Genomic DNA, 17,002 nt, shown 5'->3' with positions numbered 1-17,002 from the left:
CAGGTCTCTTTCTGCCCTTTCCAACAGTATGTGCATGACATGTGTGTGTCCCTGACTTGGCAATTAATGTAATTAATTAAGTTTTAATTTCCAGAAATAGATATTTTCAGCTGCAAAGCATACTGTATTTAGGTCATACTAGTAAGTATTAGTTAATTGTTCAGCAAATATTCATGAAAAGATTTGAAAAATTGGCAGAAGACAGCACAGTTTCAATGAGCGCGCACTATGCACCTCCCTTATTTAGAACTCCTGGCTACGGCCATATATAGGGCACCCTCACGGAGGGCAGTACATGAAAACACGAAGCAAGAGCCCTCACGGAGAGTGGCGTGCTTGTAATAACCTATAGCAGGGCTATTCGATTAGAATTTGCATGGCCACATTTCGAAACCGTGAAGTAGGATTACTTTCGGCCATAACTAACATGTGGTAGAGACCGCTTTGAGTACTTATGAGTTGTAAAGCAGCACCCGATTGCAGTGTATAATGCTACAGCTGGGGCCGCATGAGCGAGTAACGCGCCAGCGAGGCGCGGGCTCCGTTATGAGGAGCAATTACACGAATGCGCCACACGGGGGCAGGGAAAGACTAGACACACAGACGAACGGAGCAGAGAGAAAATGACAAACAAGGCAGACAGACGCTCTCACGGAGAGCAGTGCGTGAGATGCGCTTAATCGGCGCAGCGTGCGCGTGTCTACGAAGGAAGCAGTGATTGAGTCTCACGGGGGCAGTGAAATAGTAGGTAAACAGATGTACGAAACAGAAGGAAAATAACGGACAAAGGCAGACAGACGCTCTCACGGAGAGCAGAGCGTGATGAGCACTAATCGGTGCAGTGTGCGCGTGCCTACGAAGGAAGCAGTGATTGTGCCTCACGGGGGCAGTGAAATAGTCGGTAGACATACGTACGAAACAGAAGGAAAATAACGGACAAAGGCAGACAGACGCTCTCACAGAGAGCAGTGCGTGATAAGGGCTAAACGGCGCAGCGTGCGTGTGCCTACGAAGGAAGCAGTGATTGTGCCTCACGGGGCAGTGAAATAAATAGTAGGTAAACTTACGTACGAAACAGAAGAAAAATAACAAAGGCAGACAGACGCTCTCACGGAGAGCAGTGCGCTATGAGCGCTAATCGGCGCAGCGTGCGCGTGCCTACGAGGGAAGCAGTGATTGAGCCTCACGGGGGCAGTGAAACATACGTACGAAACAGAAAGAAAATAACGGACAAAGGCAGACAGATGCTCTCACGCGTGCGCGTGTGAATGGTTACCGGGACGAGAGCCAACACCAACATGTGTGGGGAAGTTACCTTATTGATTGACCTAGCATACGCATCATAAGCGCTCTCTCGGCAGAGGGTGACGGAATTGCACAGAGGCCCTCCCGGGGGCAGCCAACGAGGCAGAGGCTGCACGATAGCAGTGGGAGAGCTGCACGATAGCAGTGAGAGAGCTGCACGATAGCAATGAGAGCAAGATTTCGGACCGGCCATGCCTAGGCCAGCAAGAAAGGAGAGTTAGACACGTTGCTATAAAGGAAATGGCAGCCGCTGATTGGCTCTGCGTAATGCACAGGTGACCTGAGTCTTCCTGGCAGAACTAACGCAGGCTACATTTATTCTCAACCTCAAGACTCCGAAGGCCTCCTAACCAAAGGTCTCCTAAAGGGGCGTTCACCCGAGTTTATTATTATCAACACAAGCCGAATAGGTCCTCTGCTGGTAAAGCTGCGGCGACTGCTTCATAAAAGTCCTCAATGAAACTCATAATATCCACAATGAAAAGTGAACCCAGCATCAGTATTAATGACTGAAATCCTTGTCTAATTGATAGTAGGTAACATTTGATATTTATTTTAAGTGCTCCCTACAAAATATAAGCCTTTATCACAATTCAGTGAAAACTTTTTTTAATACTCTCATCTTGAACTTTGTTGAGGGCTTTTACGGGCTACTCCCAGATGACAGAAGTAAGGTCGACCCAGCTGTATAAGCAGAGAAACCAGTCGGCTTGTGTTGATAAAAATAAACTCCTTGAGAATGTACAAACCACACCATATTTGTACAACTGTAGAAGTTGGGTGTCATGGCATGTGATTTTAATGCGGTAAGTTTGGAGATAATGCGAATATCCATCAGCGCTTGTACTAAGCTATTCGGAATAACTCGGTAACTCAGCTAATGTTTCACCCAAGGTTGAAAACACTTCGGGTGGACTACTGGATGGATGTCAAGGTTCAAATGGCATTAAGGTGAATCTACTCCGAACCATCACTTTAAGTACTACAGTAAGTGGTGGGGCAAGCCGACTTCACAAATAAAAAAAGTTGACATAATTTCCTTTATTTAATTTCATGTATTGTTTATTTAGCAGGGACAGTGCACAATATACAATTGAGCCATATTATAGCCACAAGGCTAATTTTCATCTGTAGTCCCTTAAAATGATTAAAATGAATAATAATACAAGAATATGTCAACAATACAATTAAAAGGTGCAAATAGGCCCACAATATTACATGGCCAAGAAGGCATATCTAGTTAAAAGAATACACCAAAAAAGAAAAAAAAAAAAACATATATGATAAAGTAGACATAAAACACCAATGACTAAAAATGTCCACAGTGCTGCCTTGTTTTTAGCCATTTCTTGAGACCTGATTTAAAACTATTGAGTGTGTTGCTTTGCCTGATACCTATACTGTTCCATAGCCCTGTTGCTTTTACAGAAAAGGCACTTTGACCAAAAGTGGTACTTCTAAGGGACTGTACGTTATTTACCGGGGGGGGAGGGCTGGTGCGCTGGAAGTCCGGTCAAAAAAAAAAATCATGCCCCCCCCCTCCACCTCAATTTTTTTCCCCATGGCCCTCCCCCCATTTCAATTTTGTTTTCCCATGGCCCTCCCCCTACAGGTAAAAAATAATTATGTAAAATTGGTAGATGAACAACCATCATGAGAACAGTCAGAGTATAGCCTACATCAAGGGCGGTTGTCTGAACTAGGCCTATTATGTGCTATCGATATCAGTGGATACCTAAGCCGTAGAATCTACCTCTGCGGCTGCATGGGATGCCTTTTAACTCCACACTGTCACCAAGACAAATTGCCTTCACTATTGTTTTTACGTGTTAAGTAAATAATAATAATAATAATAATTAAAGCCGCGAGCGGCGATGACGGGCCCTCGCACCTACGGCTCAAGGCGGGGCATATCGCCCCATCACATCTTGCCCAAAACAAAAATGGAGTCTCTACGACGTTCGGTTCACGAGATGAAGCTATTTAAGAACTCCACTTTTACTGCAGTTCATTTGCCTACCATATGGTGGCGCTATATCAAGTTGCCATATTAGGCATATAGAAGAAGTTTATATTCATTATATTAATGAACACATGCGTTTGCACTGTTTTATAAACACTGCAAACTAAAATGGTGGCCAACTTCCTGTTTTAAAAAGAGGTCCAATTATCTCACTTCCTGTTGGGAGTAGCCTTGCCACTGTGTGACATTTTTTGTTCATCTTAGTAAGATACACATCCAAAAAAAATTGGAGTCCGTAGCTTCAAGTTTATTCTGGTCCTGCCCTATAGACCCATGACTTAAGGGGGCGCTACAGAGCCCATGTGCTGAGTTAGGGGTGGGGCTTGTTTCGAGAGGTACGTGCTGCCCTACCAAACACCTGTGCAAAGCAAAGTTGAAAGATATGCATGGCAACCCCCTCAGAAAGGGCACATTAGAGGCACATTTTCTGTATTTTTTTCATCAGAATTCATCAAACCGCCATATTCTTTTCGTACAGCATATTGACAATTCCTTCGCAATATATCATCTGCAATGTCTTAAGATCATTTAAAAATTGAAACGAAACTGAACAGTTGTACGGTTCAGGACAAGTACATCAAAGTTCATGGTATGACAATTTTGTCGTATGTCAAAAGTTGCATTTGAAGTCCAATTACCTCACTTCCTGTTGGGTGTGGCCATGGCATCCTAAAGACTTTTTTGATTGGCTTAGTGAGATACACACACACAGAGATTTTGGAGTCTGTAGCTTCAACTTTATGCCGGTCCCACCCCATAGGCCCATGACTTAAGGGGGCGCTACAGAGCCCATGTGCTGAGTAAGGGGTGGGGCTTGTTTCGAGAGGTACGCTGTGTCCTACCAAACACCTGTGCAAAGCAACATTGAAAGATATGCATGGCAATCCCCTCAGAAAGGGCATAGTGGAGGCACATTTTCTGTCATTTTTTCATCAGAATACATCAAGCCGCCATCTTGTTTTCTTACAACATATTGAAAATTCCTTCGCAATATATCATCTGTAATGTCTTAAGATCATTTACAAATTGAAACGAAACCGAACAGTTGTACGGTTCAGGACAAGTACATCAAAGTTCATGGTATGACAATTTTGTCGTATGTCACTTCCTGTTGGGTGTGGTCATGGCATCCTAAAGACTTTTTTGATTGGCTTAGTGAGATACACACACAAAAAATGTTTGGAGTCCGTAACTTCAACTTAATGCCGGTCCCGCCCCATAGGCCCATGACTTAAGGGGGCGCTACAGAGCCCATGTCCTGAGTTAGGGGTGGGGCTTGTTTTGAGAGGTACGTTGTGTCCTACCAAACACCTGTGCAAAGCAACATTGAAAGATATGCATGGCAACCCCCTCAGAAAGGGCACAGTGGAGGCACATTTTCTGTCATTTTTTCATCAGAATACATCAAGCCGCCATCTTGTTTTCTTACAACATATTGAAAATTCCTTCGCAATATATCATCTGCGATGTCTTAAGATCATTTACAAATTGAAACGAAACCGAACAGTTGTACGGTTCAGGACAAGTACATCAAAGTTCATGGTATGACAATTTTGTCGTATATCAAAAGTTGACAAAAGTTCAAATTTAAGTCTAATTACCTCACTTCCTGTTGGGTGTGGCCATGGCATCTCAAAGACTTTTTTGCTTGTCTTAGTGAGTTATACAAGCACAAACAATTTGGTGCCCGTAGCTTCAACTTCATGCCGGTCGCGCCCCATAGGCCCATGACTTAAGGGGGCGCTACTGAGCCCGTCGGCTGATTTGGGGGCTGAGCTTTGTTGGAGTCCATCGTGCCACCATATCCAACACTTGTGCCAAGTTTCGTTCAAAGTTACGCATGGCAACCACCTCAAAAATAGCCCGACGTGCGGGAAAAATGTATCACAAAGCAAGAACAATAGGGCCTCGCACCCTCCGGTGCTCGGGCCCTAATAATAAAAACTTCCATTTCAATACCAATGTCCGAGTTGTTACTACTGTAAACTACAAAGTGGAGAGAGTTTCCCCACCGCAGCTTCAATATTTCCCTGCTCGACAAGCAGCGCCTTTCACAAGGTACGTTTTACATGTTCAGCACAGTAGCGAAGCCAGGGACGCAGGAACTGGTTTTGACCAGGGGGTGATGTGAAAAAAAATCTGGTTTTTAGATGCAATTTCCTGCGTTCTAATCAATTTTAGGGTGAGGAATGGCGAATCACATCTGAATAACTTCCTCATGTTTTATGTAGCCTAAACAAGGATGGCTAGATTTAACTTTTTTTTTTCTTTAACATCTCACTTTGACATTATTAAGTTCTTCTTGCGGAAGTGAAACGTGCACCTGATGTGGAGGTGAGGGCGTGTTCAAGAGCAAATCGCACTGCCTTGACAGTTTGTCTCTTCAGCATGGGCAGTGTGCAATGTGTGAAATTAGAAGAAATGCTTTGACTAGGCTATGCGATGCACTCGTGAGAGGTGACCGGGCTTTCAAATAATTTAGATTTTCTTGCAATTGCGACTGTGGATCAGGTGCATCTCGATCAGGACCCCTGCATAAAAGCACGCACGCACACACACACAGGCATAGCTCTACCTTCCCGAATGCAATTACACTCTGACGGCCAAAGAGTTCGGGATGTGATCGGAGCAAGAAGTAGGCTAAGCGCCAAAGCAGCTCGAGCCATTGCTGGCTATTGATACAGGGAGAGTGAGAAAGCCACCTTTAGTTTGCATTTAACTTAGGCCATTAAGACGCATTAATAGGTGGTGCTATGGTGGTCAAATCAGCAGCAAGAGGCAAAAGGAACAAATTGCCAAAACAGAACCAGTACAACATTCCAAAACATCCAACAATAGCACAGCCATTACACACCGCGGCAATTCAACTTTGACAACTGTGATGATAGACAAGTCAGGCACACCATCGGCTGTGCTCTCCTTCAGATTCACCCCATAGCCAACTCCGAGGCTAGGCTAGACTACTTCACCAGCAACAGGCAAGACCTAGCATACCAATACACGCTTCTACGAATCCAATCTCCACAGCAAGAAACAAAAGTACCTGACACGATGCACAACTTTGGTGACATTCCCTTCTCCCGTCACGCTTTAAATGTACATAATTCCTCGGTCCGTTTTTGTTCACCAAAGTGATGAGACTTCTCTTCACAACAAGTTAGCTCCTCCAATGGTTTCAAGACCTTATGATGCATGGCCAACACATCGCCGTTAATACCACTTTTATTACTACTGTACCTTGACACTAGCCTCGCGAGCCATCCTACGTACTTCCGCCAAAGGATTGGCTCCACTACTGTAGTCTGGCCGTGCTTCTCTGTGGAGTGCTTGGAGCAGTAGAATTTTGATTGCAACGCCCCCCCAGAAAACAGCCAATAATTGAATACGCCCCCCACGTGGGGACGAAAGGGGGAGAACGCTCGTGACAATGACGTACACATCTGCGCCAGAGCCATTGGTCTGCGCTATGTTGTTGTTGAGTAACTGCCAGCGATTGGGTGAGAGGTGTCCAATAATTTCAAACTATAACTGAGTGCAAACTTCCTGCTTCCTACAATCGCTTCAGAGCAAACAAATGCCAGACCATAAATACGAAATGAAATGGTAGTATTATGGAATGGTCAGGACCAGGCTACCTTGACACCACAAGCTAACAAAACAAACTCGCGTCACTGCACCGTTCTACCAAAGTACGTCTAGGCCTAGGTAGGCCTACTGTTCTTTCCGGTCTGGTTGGGGTCTAAAAGTTCTTTGAACACAAATGTAAAGCACACGGCGGTGCCAATAAATAAAATCATGACTTACCAGAGGCTGTGACCACCAGTTGACTACAACACCTCTCCAAAATTCCTCTGGAAATGCCCATCCAATTCGTTGTCAAAACTTCCCAAACTGTTTAGCTCATATAGTTCAACTCAGCTAGTTTGATATTTGCTCACGGGCATTTTCTATGATGCTCAATGTTCCTCCGTAGCACTAGCAATCCTACAGTGAAAGAGAGTCAGCGCGGGCAATCTACAGTAGCTGCACCTGATAGTTTTTTGACTACAGATACACGCTTCAGTGCTATATGCACCGGGACCGTGCATCGCAAAGCGATGTGTTTCAGAGCATGTTTTATTATTGTTTAAAAAATAAATAAATAAATAAATAAATAAAATAAATTCTTTTTTTCCCATGGCCCTCCCCCTAACTCCGATTTTTTTTGCCATGGCCCTCCCCTCCACCTCATTTTTTTCATCATGGCCCTCCCCCCCCTACGCACCAGCCCTCCCCCCCCCCGGTAAATTACGAACAGTCCCTAAACACACTTGAAGAGTCCCCTCTAGACGATGCTCTTTTATTGTTTTCTGCTCTACTCAGACTCACACATTTGTTAAAACATGAAGGAACATACAAAAACAGAATGTTGTTCTGGATGTTCATGATGTTCAGGAATCAGAACAGCCAGTGTGGCACTGGCATTGCATCTCACTTCTCATCCCATAGTCTGATAGTGAGGTAGTGCAGGTGCTGTAGTCAGAAACCGAACATGTATGAACATGTTGCATCATTACTTAAATTCTTTCAATTTTACTATTGGGTTTATAATATTAGTTGTGAAAAGGCATTACCACAATAGTTACCTTTGTCCTTCTTCATTGACAAATCATCAAAACTGTTGTCCATGGGGAGTAAATTGCCCCAATGGGACTTGAACCCAGACTACTTGGGGTACCAAACTGGGACTCTGACCACTACACCAAAGAGCCTGGCTCATTGATATAGTAGCAAGCATGGACCCAGAACCCTAGTGATGGTCAAAAACTATTGTAATGTGTAAATTTTGGCTGGAATTAGTTAAAGCAGACAGTGTTTGTTCCTTCTGTTGTTGTATGTTCCCTCATGTTTTATGACCAATTTTGATAGGAATGTCCTGTTTGTTGTACAAGCTTTTTCCTTTGACTGTATAGCTATCAGGTGATGTGCATCTCAATGGATCAGAAGAGATATTTGATGGACTCTGAAAACTCAAAAATTGTGAGATATTTTGCAGAGGGATGCAGCAGTCCTGAAATTCCCCAGCTTTTGAGGCACAATCACAGAACAGTCAAGCTTTTCATAGCAAATGGCTAACAGGACCGCAGCCAGTGTATTAAAAAAGACGCAAAATAAATTGAGGAAAATAAATTGTGAAACTGCTAAGATCCTAGCCTGATTATCATCGACTTTCAAATCTCTTCGAGACTTGGTCTGACCAAGAGCATAATAGAAGCAACGCCAAATGAGGACGTGTCCTGGCTACCAAGATCCCATTTGCCACCACTTTTGCCATATTTCAGAGTTGCATCGTTACTGGAGTGTCAAAAAGCACAAGGTGTGTGATGTTTAGGGACATGGGAAAGGACATGCAGGACAATGCTCAATTGCATGCGTCCAAATTAGAGTTTAGATTCTCTGCCCGCACCCGAGCCCAACCCGACCCACGGGCCGGGTCGGTTCGGTATTTTCCATCACTATCCTTGGGTCGGATCGGACCGGGCCACCCGGGCATAGGTTAATCAAGCTTTTTTTATTTCTTTGTACAGGTAGATGTCATCCTGCTATGCTCTTGGCATGCCGCACCTCCTCCGTTGCCTATATTGCTAGCTGCAGGGTCATCAGCTGGGGACCACCTCTCATTGATGTTTCGCCCCTTATCCCAGAACATCTCCTGGTGGCGGGGCAGTGAACAGGGACGTCTCCCTGCCACCCCCTGCAGCTAGCATCCCTATGTTGTGCCTGCTCCCCACGCAACATCCCTCCGTCTCAGCCAGAGCCAGAAACTTGCTTTCTCTGCCTCCTCTGAAAGCCCCCTGGTTGCTCTCTGCAGACTGGTGCCACGCAGGCCTAGGTCTCTCAGCAGCCGTGTCGTAGAGTCCGCCACAAACCCTCTTGCTCCTACCTCCACAGGGTATAATCTCGCGCTCCACCCTGCTTCCCTGCACTCTGCCAGCAGGTCTGCATACTTCGCCCTCTTCCGCTCATGGGCAGCCTCCAACCCCTCCTCCCAAGGCACAGTCAGCTCGACCAGCAGCGCCTTTATCTCCACTGTGGTCCACAAGACCATGTCGGGGCGCAGGGTGGTACTGCAGATCTCTTTGGGGAAATGGAGTTGTTTACCCACGTCCACGCCCAGCCTCCACTCTGCACCTTGATTGAGGAGCCTAGGTGGTGGTCTCCTTCCTGTTCCAGCTGGCAGTTCCCCCTGCCTGAGGAATTGAATGTTTTGTTGGGATACACCTGACTCTCCTCTGTTCGACTCGCTCCTTGCTGTTTCGACAATCTCGGCCAGCTTGCGGAGGATCTGGTCATGACGCCATCTCAATCTCCCTTGTGTTAGGGCAGTCTTGCATCCTGATTTAAACTATTAGCTTAGGGCTATTGATACGGGCAAAATGATGTAATAATTAGACGAAATATTGAAAACACTATTCTTTATGTGAAGCCTACAAAGTTGCACAAGTCAGACTACAAAATTGCAAAAAGCAGTATGCGCTGTTTTCCTCCAATGGCAAGCGTAATACTGCTGTGCTGAATTGACTGGCACGTGCGTGTGTGTGTGTGTCAAGGCTTGACACTGAAGGGCACCAGGGCGCCTAAAAATCGACTTTGGCGAGTAACAAACTGAGTCTTATAGGCATTTGGCCATGATTTTTTAAAAGAATTTAGTTGGAGATTTCGCTGTAGTCGTGTGAGCCTCCAGGCACTCACATGTCTCCCGTGTCAGAAGTTTGAGATCAGTTTACAGCATGAAGACGATAGTAAACGGATTAGTCAGCATTTAATGTTCCGCTTATTCTTGGCCTATTGTTTTTGATTTACCTGTATGCTTTTAAACACTATTCTTTATGTGTAGGATAGCCTATAAAGTTGCACAAGTCAGACTACGAAATTGCAAAAGGCAGCATCATGCACAGTTTTCCTCCACTGGCATGCGTAACACTGCTGTGCTGGATTGACTGGTGCGCGCATGTGTGTGTGTCAAGGCTTGACACTGAGGGCGACAGGGCGCCTTAAATTCGACTTTGGTAAGTAACAAACTGAGTCTCACTAGCACTAGGCATTTGGACGGTAACCTATTGGGAATTTGGGATATGATTTTTTAAAGAATTTAGTCTGAGATTTCTGTAAATGCTCCGGCTTGCGTCTGACTAACCTACACTGAGAATTCTCCAGTTTAAATAAGTTTGCCATCAATTGACAAGCGACGCAAAATCTATATTTTGCAATCTGCCTTTACAACCCAGTAGTGCTCATCATCAAAATGACTAAGGCAAAAGGTACAGCATACGACATGAGAAAAGAAGCTCAGTTTACAGCATGAAGACGATAGTCTACAAACAAACAAGTCAGCATGTAATGTTCCGCTTATTGCTGGCCATTTATTATTTACCTGGATGCTTTCAACACACATAGGCTACACGTGTCGTCCTTGTTCGTTGTCGTTGCATTGTTTATCAAGATATATGTTAACAATTTTCTGTGGTTCACTTCAAAGCTGAAAACTGTATGATATTGCTATAATGGTCCACAATATTGAGAAATGGTTGGGCTTAAATCGGTCTCTGGCTCATAATTTACAGTTAGTGTGACGGGCTGGTCCGGGCCGGGCTCAAATGAGCAAAGGCTCGGGTAGGGTCGGGTTTGATTCTTTAGGCTCGATCTAAGCTCTAGTCCAAATACTCCACAGCGTGGCTGTCCAGTAAAGGTCGAAAAGAAGCAAAACAATACATGCCCCCTTGTTTTTATGAATATATTTTTTTATTACTATTGCTGCACATTAATAGTTGCCTGCGCACACAAACATCCTCCTAAGCCCAAACTGAAAACATGCCCTACTCCAAAAATATGCAGTTTTGATGTTTATGAACCTTTGGGGTTGATTGAGAACATAGCTGTTGTTCAATTGAAAAAAATATGCACACCCTGTAGAACCTGTTTTCAATTGTACCAAACACACAACACCAAACAAATTCTGGTTTCCAGCATTTTATTTCATTTAGTGTACTAAAGGTAGTGTTCAGACTCCAATTGCCATGGTCCCAGGTGGTACAGCCTGGACTCTGGCCCATCCATGTGCATGACTGCAAAAATAAGAACATGTGGTTGGTTGTGGTTATGACTGTTAAGCAGAAAGCAACTTCACATGATAGTTGTCACACAAGGCATGCCCTACCTAGAATATGTTTTATGTAATTCTGAGGGTAGTGTGTAATTTCTGATTAGCTGGATAGTATTTAGATACTCACCATTAGACGAGAGGGTAAGAGGCATGATTTGCAATGCCACACTGGTTGTTGGCATTTCTGGCCATCATGATGTAGCCTTGCTCTCCCCACCAGGTACCCCAGCTAGACAGACAAAGTGACAGACAAACACACATCCATGTGTGCGCGCGCGCACACACACACACACACACACACACACACACACACACACACACACGCACGCACGCACGCACACACACACACACACACACACACACACACACACACTGTTAGCCTATAAAAAACATGTTGCGTTATGCAGCTCGAGGCGCCAGTACCAATGTTGTGCAACGCAACATTCAGCATCAATGGCTTAATAAGTTTGAACACCGAACATTTGTTCTACCTACAATCTGCAGTTGTTCCAATGGGGCACACATTTCATGTCATATCCTGGCTTGTCAGGCTTGTAACTACTGGGAAGTGTGGATAATGTAAATGACGTGTACCTGTTCTTCACCAGCCAGTAATCCTGACCATTGTACGTTCCGTAGCCCACCAACAGCACAGCATGATCAGGAGTTTGGCTGCAGGAAGGATAGTTGAAGACGCCTGTAAAAATAGAATCAGTAAATCAGTTAATCAGCCAACCAATAGACCCATATTTCTGTCTGCATGTCTGTCGACCATGTAGGAGTCAGAATAACATTACTGAACAGTGCAACATACCAGACTGGTAGCTCTGCCAGGCAGTAGCATCAATAGCAATAGACAGGGGTCCCACATTGGCGACGTAATACTGGAGGGCAGACTCACTGCCTACGGGTGTCACATCTTGGTATCCGGAGCAGGTGGCAGCACTATATGCGCTGTTGTAGTGGCAAGTGCCAACCTGAGAAATGTTTCATATCATATTACATTTCACTGAACTGACAACTCCTATCCAGTATGATTAACAGTTTTTAGTAGTGTGCCATTATAGTCTCTGAAGGAATGTGGCGTTTGATGCATTGTTGGAGGGCGTTGATAGGAGAGCAGTTGGTTATTTACCGTACTGTAGTAAAAATGATATTCTTCTTGAGAACACAGAATTTGAACCTTCAATCCGCCAATTCCCTTAGCATTCTGCCACAGCTAGCCTTATGTGTGCAAGTAGTGTTGCACCCCTGCTATGTGTTTCTCGACAGTCATCATTGGCTGATTATTGGTTGTTTTCATGAAAGCTGTCATTTTTTGTGAGATAGAGATCAGTAGGCCTACATTAATTAGTATTGTGCTAAAATGTCTTACTAGTGTTACTAATGTTTTGTCACAAACTAAAAGGTGTAATATCATTACTATATTACAGCAAAAAGTATTAGTAAGTCAATTACTGTTGATCTAATTCATTATGTAATGTAATGTCTTATGAAGAGTTGTTCCAAGTTGAACAAGCAGAAGGAAAAAGGAGGTAAAGAAAATTGACAAGTATATTATACTTAAAAAAAAATGTTCCCAACCTTTGGTGAACTATTTACAAACAATTGTTTTACATTTGCCATTATTTGACACACAGATTTCATGCGAACAACTGGATTAATGATGGAAAAACTATAAATAGTTAAATAGATAGATGTTGAAAACAAATATCAACAAAAAGTTAAGATATGACGAGTGTGCTATCTATTAGACTACCTGATTATAAACCAGTCCTGGATTGGGCTTGAGACCTTAAAAATAACAAAAGCAAGGAGCAAGAAAAACTAGAAAAAAGCCTTCACAGCTTCACTGATTAGATTCTTCCAATCATCTTAGCCCACATATATCATTCAGCTACTTCAAAATGTTTACTGGTCGACTAAACCATCCTAAAGCATCCTTACCCGGGCCTGATAGGGGTAGTAGGACTCGGAATCGATGCCGCCGTTAGCCTGGACATACTGGAAAGCGCGATCCGGCCAACCTCCATTGCAGCCATTATTTCCGTAAGATCCAGAGCAGTCCACCAGCTGCTGTTCGCTCAGAGAGGGCAGATAGCCACGCCTGAGACAGGTTTGGGACTCCAGGGCACCTGTCTGAATCACATAATTATTTACTTGTAGATACATACATTCAAGCACAGACACAAACACACAAAAGTGTGCACAATGACTTATTCAGTCTCTATGACAGTACTTACTGCACTGAAGGACCAGCAGGATCCACACTGGCCCTGGTTCTTGACGGCACTGACACAGCCAGAAGTCCTCCAGTCCACAGAGGCAGGAGAACCCACATTAGGGGCCCTGAAAGGCTCGGAGGCACCACGGGCGGAGTTCTTAGGCAGATCCATCTTTGTCAGAACAGTCTGACGGAATTCTTCATGATCCTGAAGGAGCAGAAGTTGTTCACAGGTAAACAAAAATCTAAATAATGTCACCACCACCAAAAACAGAGGAACGTGTGTTGTTACATAGCTATAAGATAGTCAGCAATGATGTCTTGCATGCAAATGGGATTGCCAGCGATCCAACTCACTATTTGCTGACAAAGCTCAGGAGAGCAACATTGCAATGACAATATGGAGAATCTTGTGTAACAGATTAACCATCCTACCATGTCGGAGAACTGGTTCAGGCCCTGGCGGTAGGAGTGAACACCCTGATCAGCCAGCTGGTTGTGAGCCTGGATCTTCTGGTGGTTGGCGAGCCAAAGGCCTTTACGATGTGCCTCCTCCTCAAGGGAAGGATAGGACTTTCCTTTTGGACCAAACGTGTGAGTGAAGGCAGGGAGAAAGCATGGCTTGAAACACAATAAAGGTACTGTAAACCAACTGTAAAAGAGAATAGGAATGCAGAATAAGGGGAATGCTCACCGAATTTGGCTTTCCATTCGTTGAACTCCTGGTCCAGAGAACAACTCACCACTGCCAGACAGGCAGCTGCTACAATCAACCACTTCATGCTGCAGCACACGACAGAACGAATCAGCTGGTACTGATGAGAAGTGTCCTGACTCTGGCCCTCTTTTATACTCTTTATCCATGACAAGCATGACCTTAAGTTCCTTTTCCAGCTACTTACAGTATTTGCACTCCACAGGTCACCTTGGTTATCTAGAATTTTCCATACAGCATACACATAAATATTGACGGAACATACAGTAAATCCTTGCAAGTAAGCAGTGCCATGCCTTCCATTGAGGACACAGAGGTCATGTCCTCAGAACTTTCCCAGGCATTTCAGATTAATATACACATATTTGACATAAAAGGACCAAAGAGCAATAGAGAAATCAGCATCCATATTGCAATGAGTTTCCTCTTTTTATGGCATGTGCTGAAATATCCAATATACTTAAACATCCAATATACCATACTCATTTTTGTTATCACGCAGCCTTGTGACAGTCAGTGTCAGAGTTTCTGAATATTTTATGAAAACATTCCTACAATACAGTTGTTATATTCGTTATTCCCTGACAGTGGACATTTGACATCGACTGATATTGTGTTTCCAAGAGAAAGTCCGTTATTTCAACTAATTATTTGAGATTTTAATTTGATTTAAGGCAAATACTTTAAAATAGGTGGAATATGGATGTTGAATTTGCCAATGATTGCAAATCGACACTTAAATCAAGTTTATTAATTCTACATTTCTGGTGGGAAATGCAGAGGACATGACCTCGCTACCCTCAATCGCAGCTACGGTGCACTGCACTGGCTATGGTCCAGTAAGTGAGACAGTGGTGGAAAATACAGTAACATAGATACGGATTAGAAACAGATTAGATAAGGATTCATTATTCCATGGTTTAACAGTCATAAAACTATATGTCCATACAAATATAAAATCTCAAAATAAAAAATGCACTCGATCACAAAATCTTAAGACCAGTTGAAAAATTGTAAGAATTTGCATTTTATACTTAAAGAGTTTAAGAATACAGTGTTAAGAATTCTCCAGTACATACATTTTCTCTTTTTTTCCCCTCCATGTCACCTGTGGGCCTCTGTATAGTCCCTACCAATTTTGCCATATAATTTCAATGTATTGAAAATCTACATTGATTAGTTTAATAATTCAATATACTAAGTGGAAGCATTAATTAGGTGGAAGCACCTCTCGAACTTGCGATGCTCCATAATGCTGCACATTATCGTTTGTGTACAGGAACTGTGTATGTTCATTACCTTCGCCGAGACAAAGTCGGCGAAGGTTATGTTTTCACCGCTGTGTATTTATTTGTGAATATGTTTGTTTGTACTTCGTATAACTCAGACAGAACTGAGCCGATTTTTATGAAATTTAGTGATTGGGTCAAAGGTCAAGGTCACGAAAAGGTCAAAAACGTTTTTCTTTGCCAAGCACTATATGCCAGAACAACGTGTGCATGCTGAATTGAATAAGAGGTCAAGACTGGGCCAAAAATGTAATATTACGATATTCCGGTCCGATTTAAATGAAACTAACACCAAAATTTGGAGAATGTTATGCCCCACACTCTGAAGATGGCCAAAAAAAAAAATAAGTGGCGTAGGCAAAGGTTTGCGCTCTACCGAGTGCCCGTTCCAGTTCAGTACTGTTGTGGCCTTAAAGGACCAGTTCAGTTAATTTCACTACTCTGGACTTGTCAGTACCTGAGGGTTTTTTTGTTTTCTTCTTCAGCCGTTTCCGAGATCTTGGTCATTGTAATGGGGGCAGCGCTTTGTTTATATTCCCAAAAAAAACATTTTCATTCATTCCCAAAAACATCCAAAAGGTTATACAACATCAGCAGACAACTAGCAAACAGCGGTACCTTTTGGGAAAATATTTGGAGTAGGCCTATGTTAATTTTTTTAAATGTAAAAAAACGTTGCCCCCATTAGAATAGCTCATATATCGGAAAGGGCTTAGCCGAAAAATGTGGCATCACCAGGTACTGACAAGTCAAGGGTAGCGTGAGCAATACAACAGCATATTGAAATTGACTGAACTGTTCCTTTCAAGTCCCACATATCAAGGTCTCATTCAAACGATTTAAAAATTAAAAATCATGTTTTCTTGCAGTTACAGTCGGTGGAAGGTGTCCGTAACACTGAATGACAAAGACGTCTTTGACCCAAACGTAATTGCATGTCAGTAAATGGGCTGTGCAAAAAGTCAGTGAAGAATTCAACGAGCTACAAGATTTTTCTAAACCACACTGTCTTCAGCACATAAAAGAATTTCTTGCGCAGCACAATAGGGCCGGCACGGTATATCACGGTACTGGGGTCACGTTCAGTACGCGCATTGTCACGCAGAATACACACGGTACGGAAGTATAATATTGATCTGGACGCGGAACCATTGTTTTGCAAGAGTTAACAACTGCCACCTGCAAGCTCTGATTGGTCTGTAGACATATAGACATGCCTGGATTGGTCTAGATAGAAAACGCCACATTAAAATGCAAACTGCACTCTGTGGGAAGGTACCGCTGTTGGTTGTGTTGTTGTGCG

At 43.6% G+C, this 17,002-nt stretch overlaps 1 protein-coding gene across 1 annotated transcript; it reads right to left on the bottom strand.

The window, feature by feature from the left end:
* Nucleotides 1-11,322: 11,322 nt before the first annotated feature.
* LOC134435185 (procathepsin L-like) lies at nucleotides 11,323-14,525 on the bottom strand. Its single transcript, XM_063184040.1, has 8 exons — nucleotides 14,390-14,525; nucleotides 14,131-14,273; nucleotides 13,715-13,903; nucleotides 13,419-13,610; nucleotides 12,286-12,448; nucleotides 12,066-12,168; nucleotides 11,599-11,700; nucleotides 11,323-11,433 (listed from the first exon to the last, which is right to left on the bottom strand). The coding sequence occupies exons 1-7, from the start codon at nucleotides 14,475-14,477 to the stop codon at nucleotides 11,601-11,603; spliced, it is 978 nt and encodes a 325-aa protein (XP_063040110.1). The 5' UTR covers nucleotides 14,478-14,525; the 3' UTR covers nucleotides 11,323-11,433; nucleotides 11,599-11,600.
* Between the last annotated feature and the right edge of the window lie 2,477 nt (nucleotides 14,526-17,002).

Source organism: Engraulis encrasicolus, chromosome 19 (genome assembly GCF_034702125.1).
Source record: "Engraulis encrasicolus isolate BLACKSEA-1 chromosome 19, IST_EnEncr_1.0, whole genome shotgun sequence".
Lineage (NCBI taxonomy): Eukaryota > Metazoa > Chordata > Actinopteri > Clupeiformes > Engraulidae > Engraulis > Engraulis encrasicolus.
This window is presented reverse-complemented; position numbering and strand designations above follow the sequence as displayed.

Excerpts from the sequence above, each read along its gene's own strand:
- LOC134435185 (XM_063184040.1), bottom strand. The coding sequence starts at position 14,477 with ATGAAGTGGTTGATTGTAGCAGCTGCCTGTCTGGCAGTGGTGAGTTGT. Across the intron at positions 13,904-14,130 it reads TGAACCAGTTCTCCGACATG|GATCATGAAGAATTCCGTCA; the intron begins GTAGGATGGTTA and ends CTGCTCCTTCAG. Across the intron at positions 13,611-13,714 it reads CCTGCTGGTCCTTCAGTGCA|ACAGGTGCCCTGGAGTCCCA; the intron begins GTAAGTACTGTC and ends TATGTGATTCAG.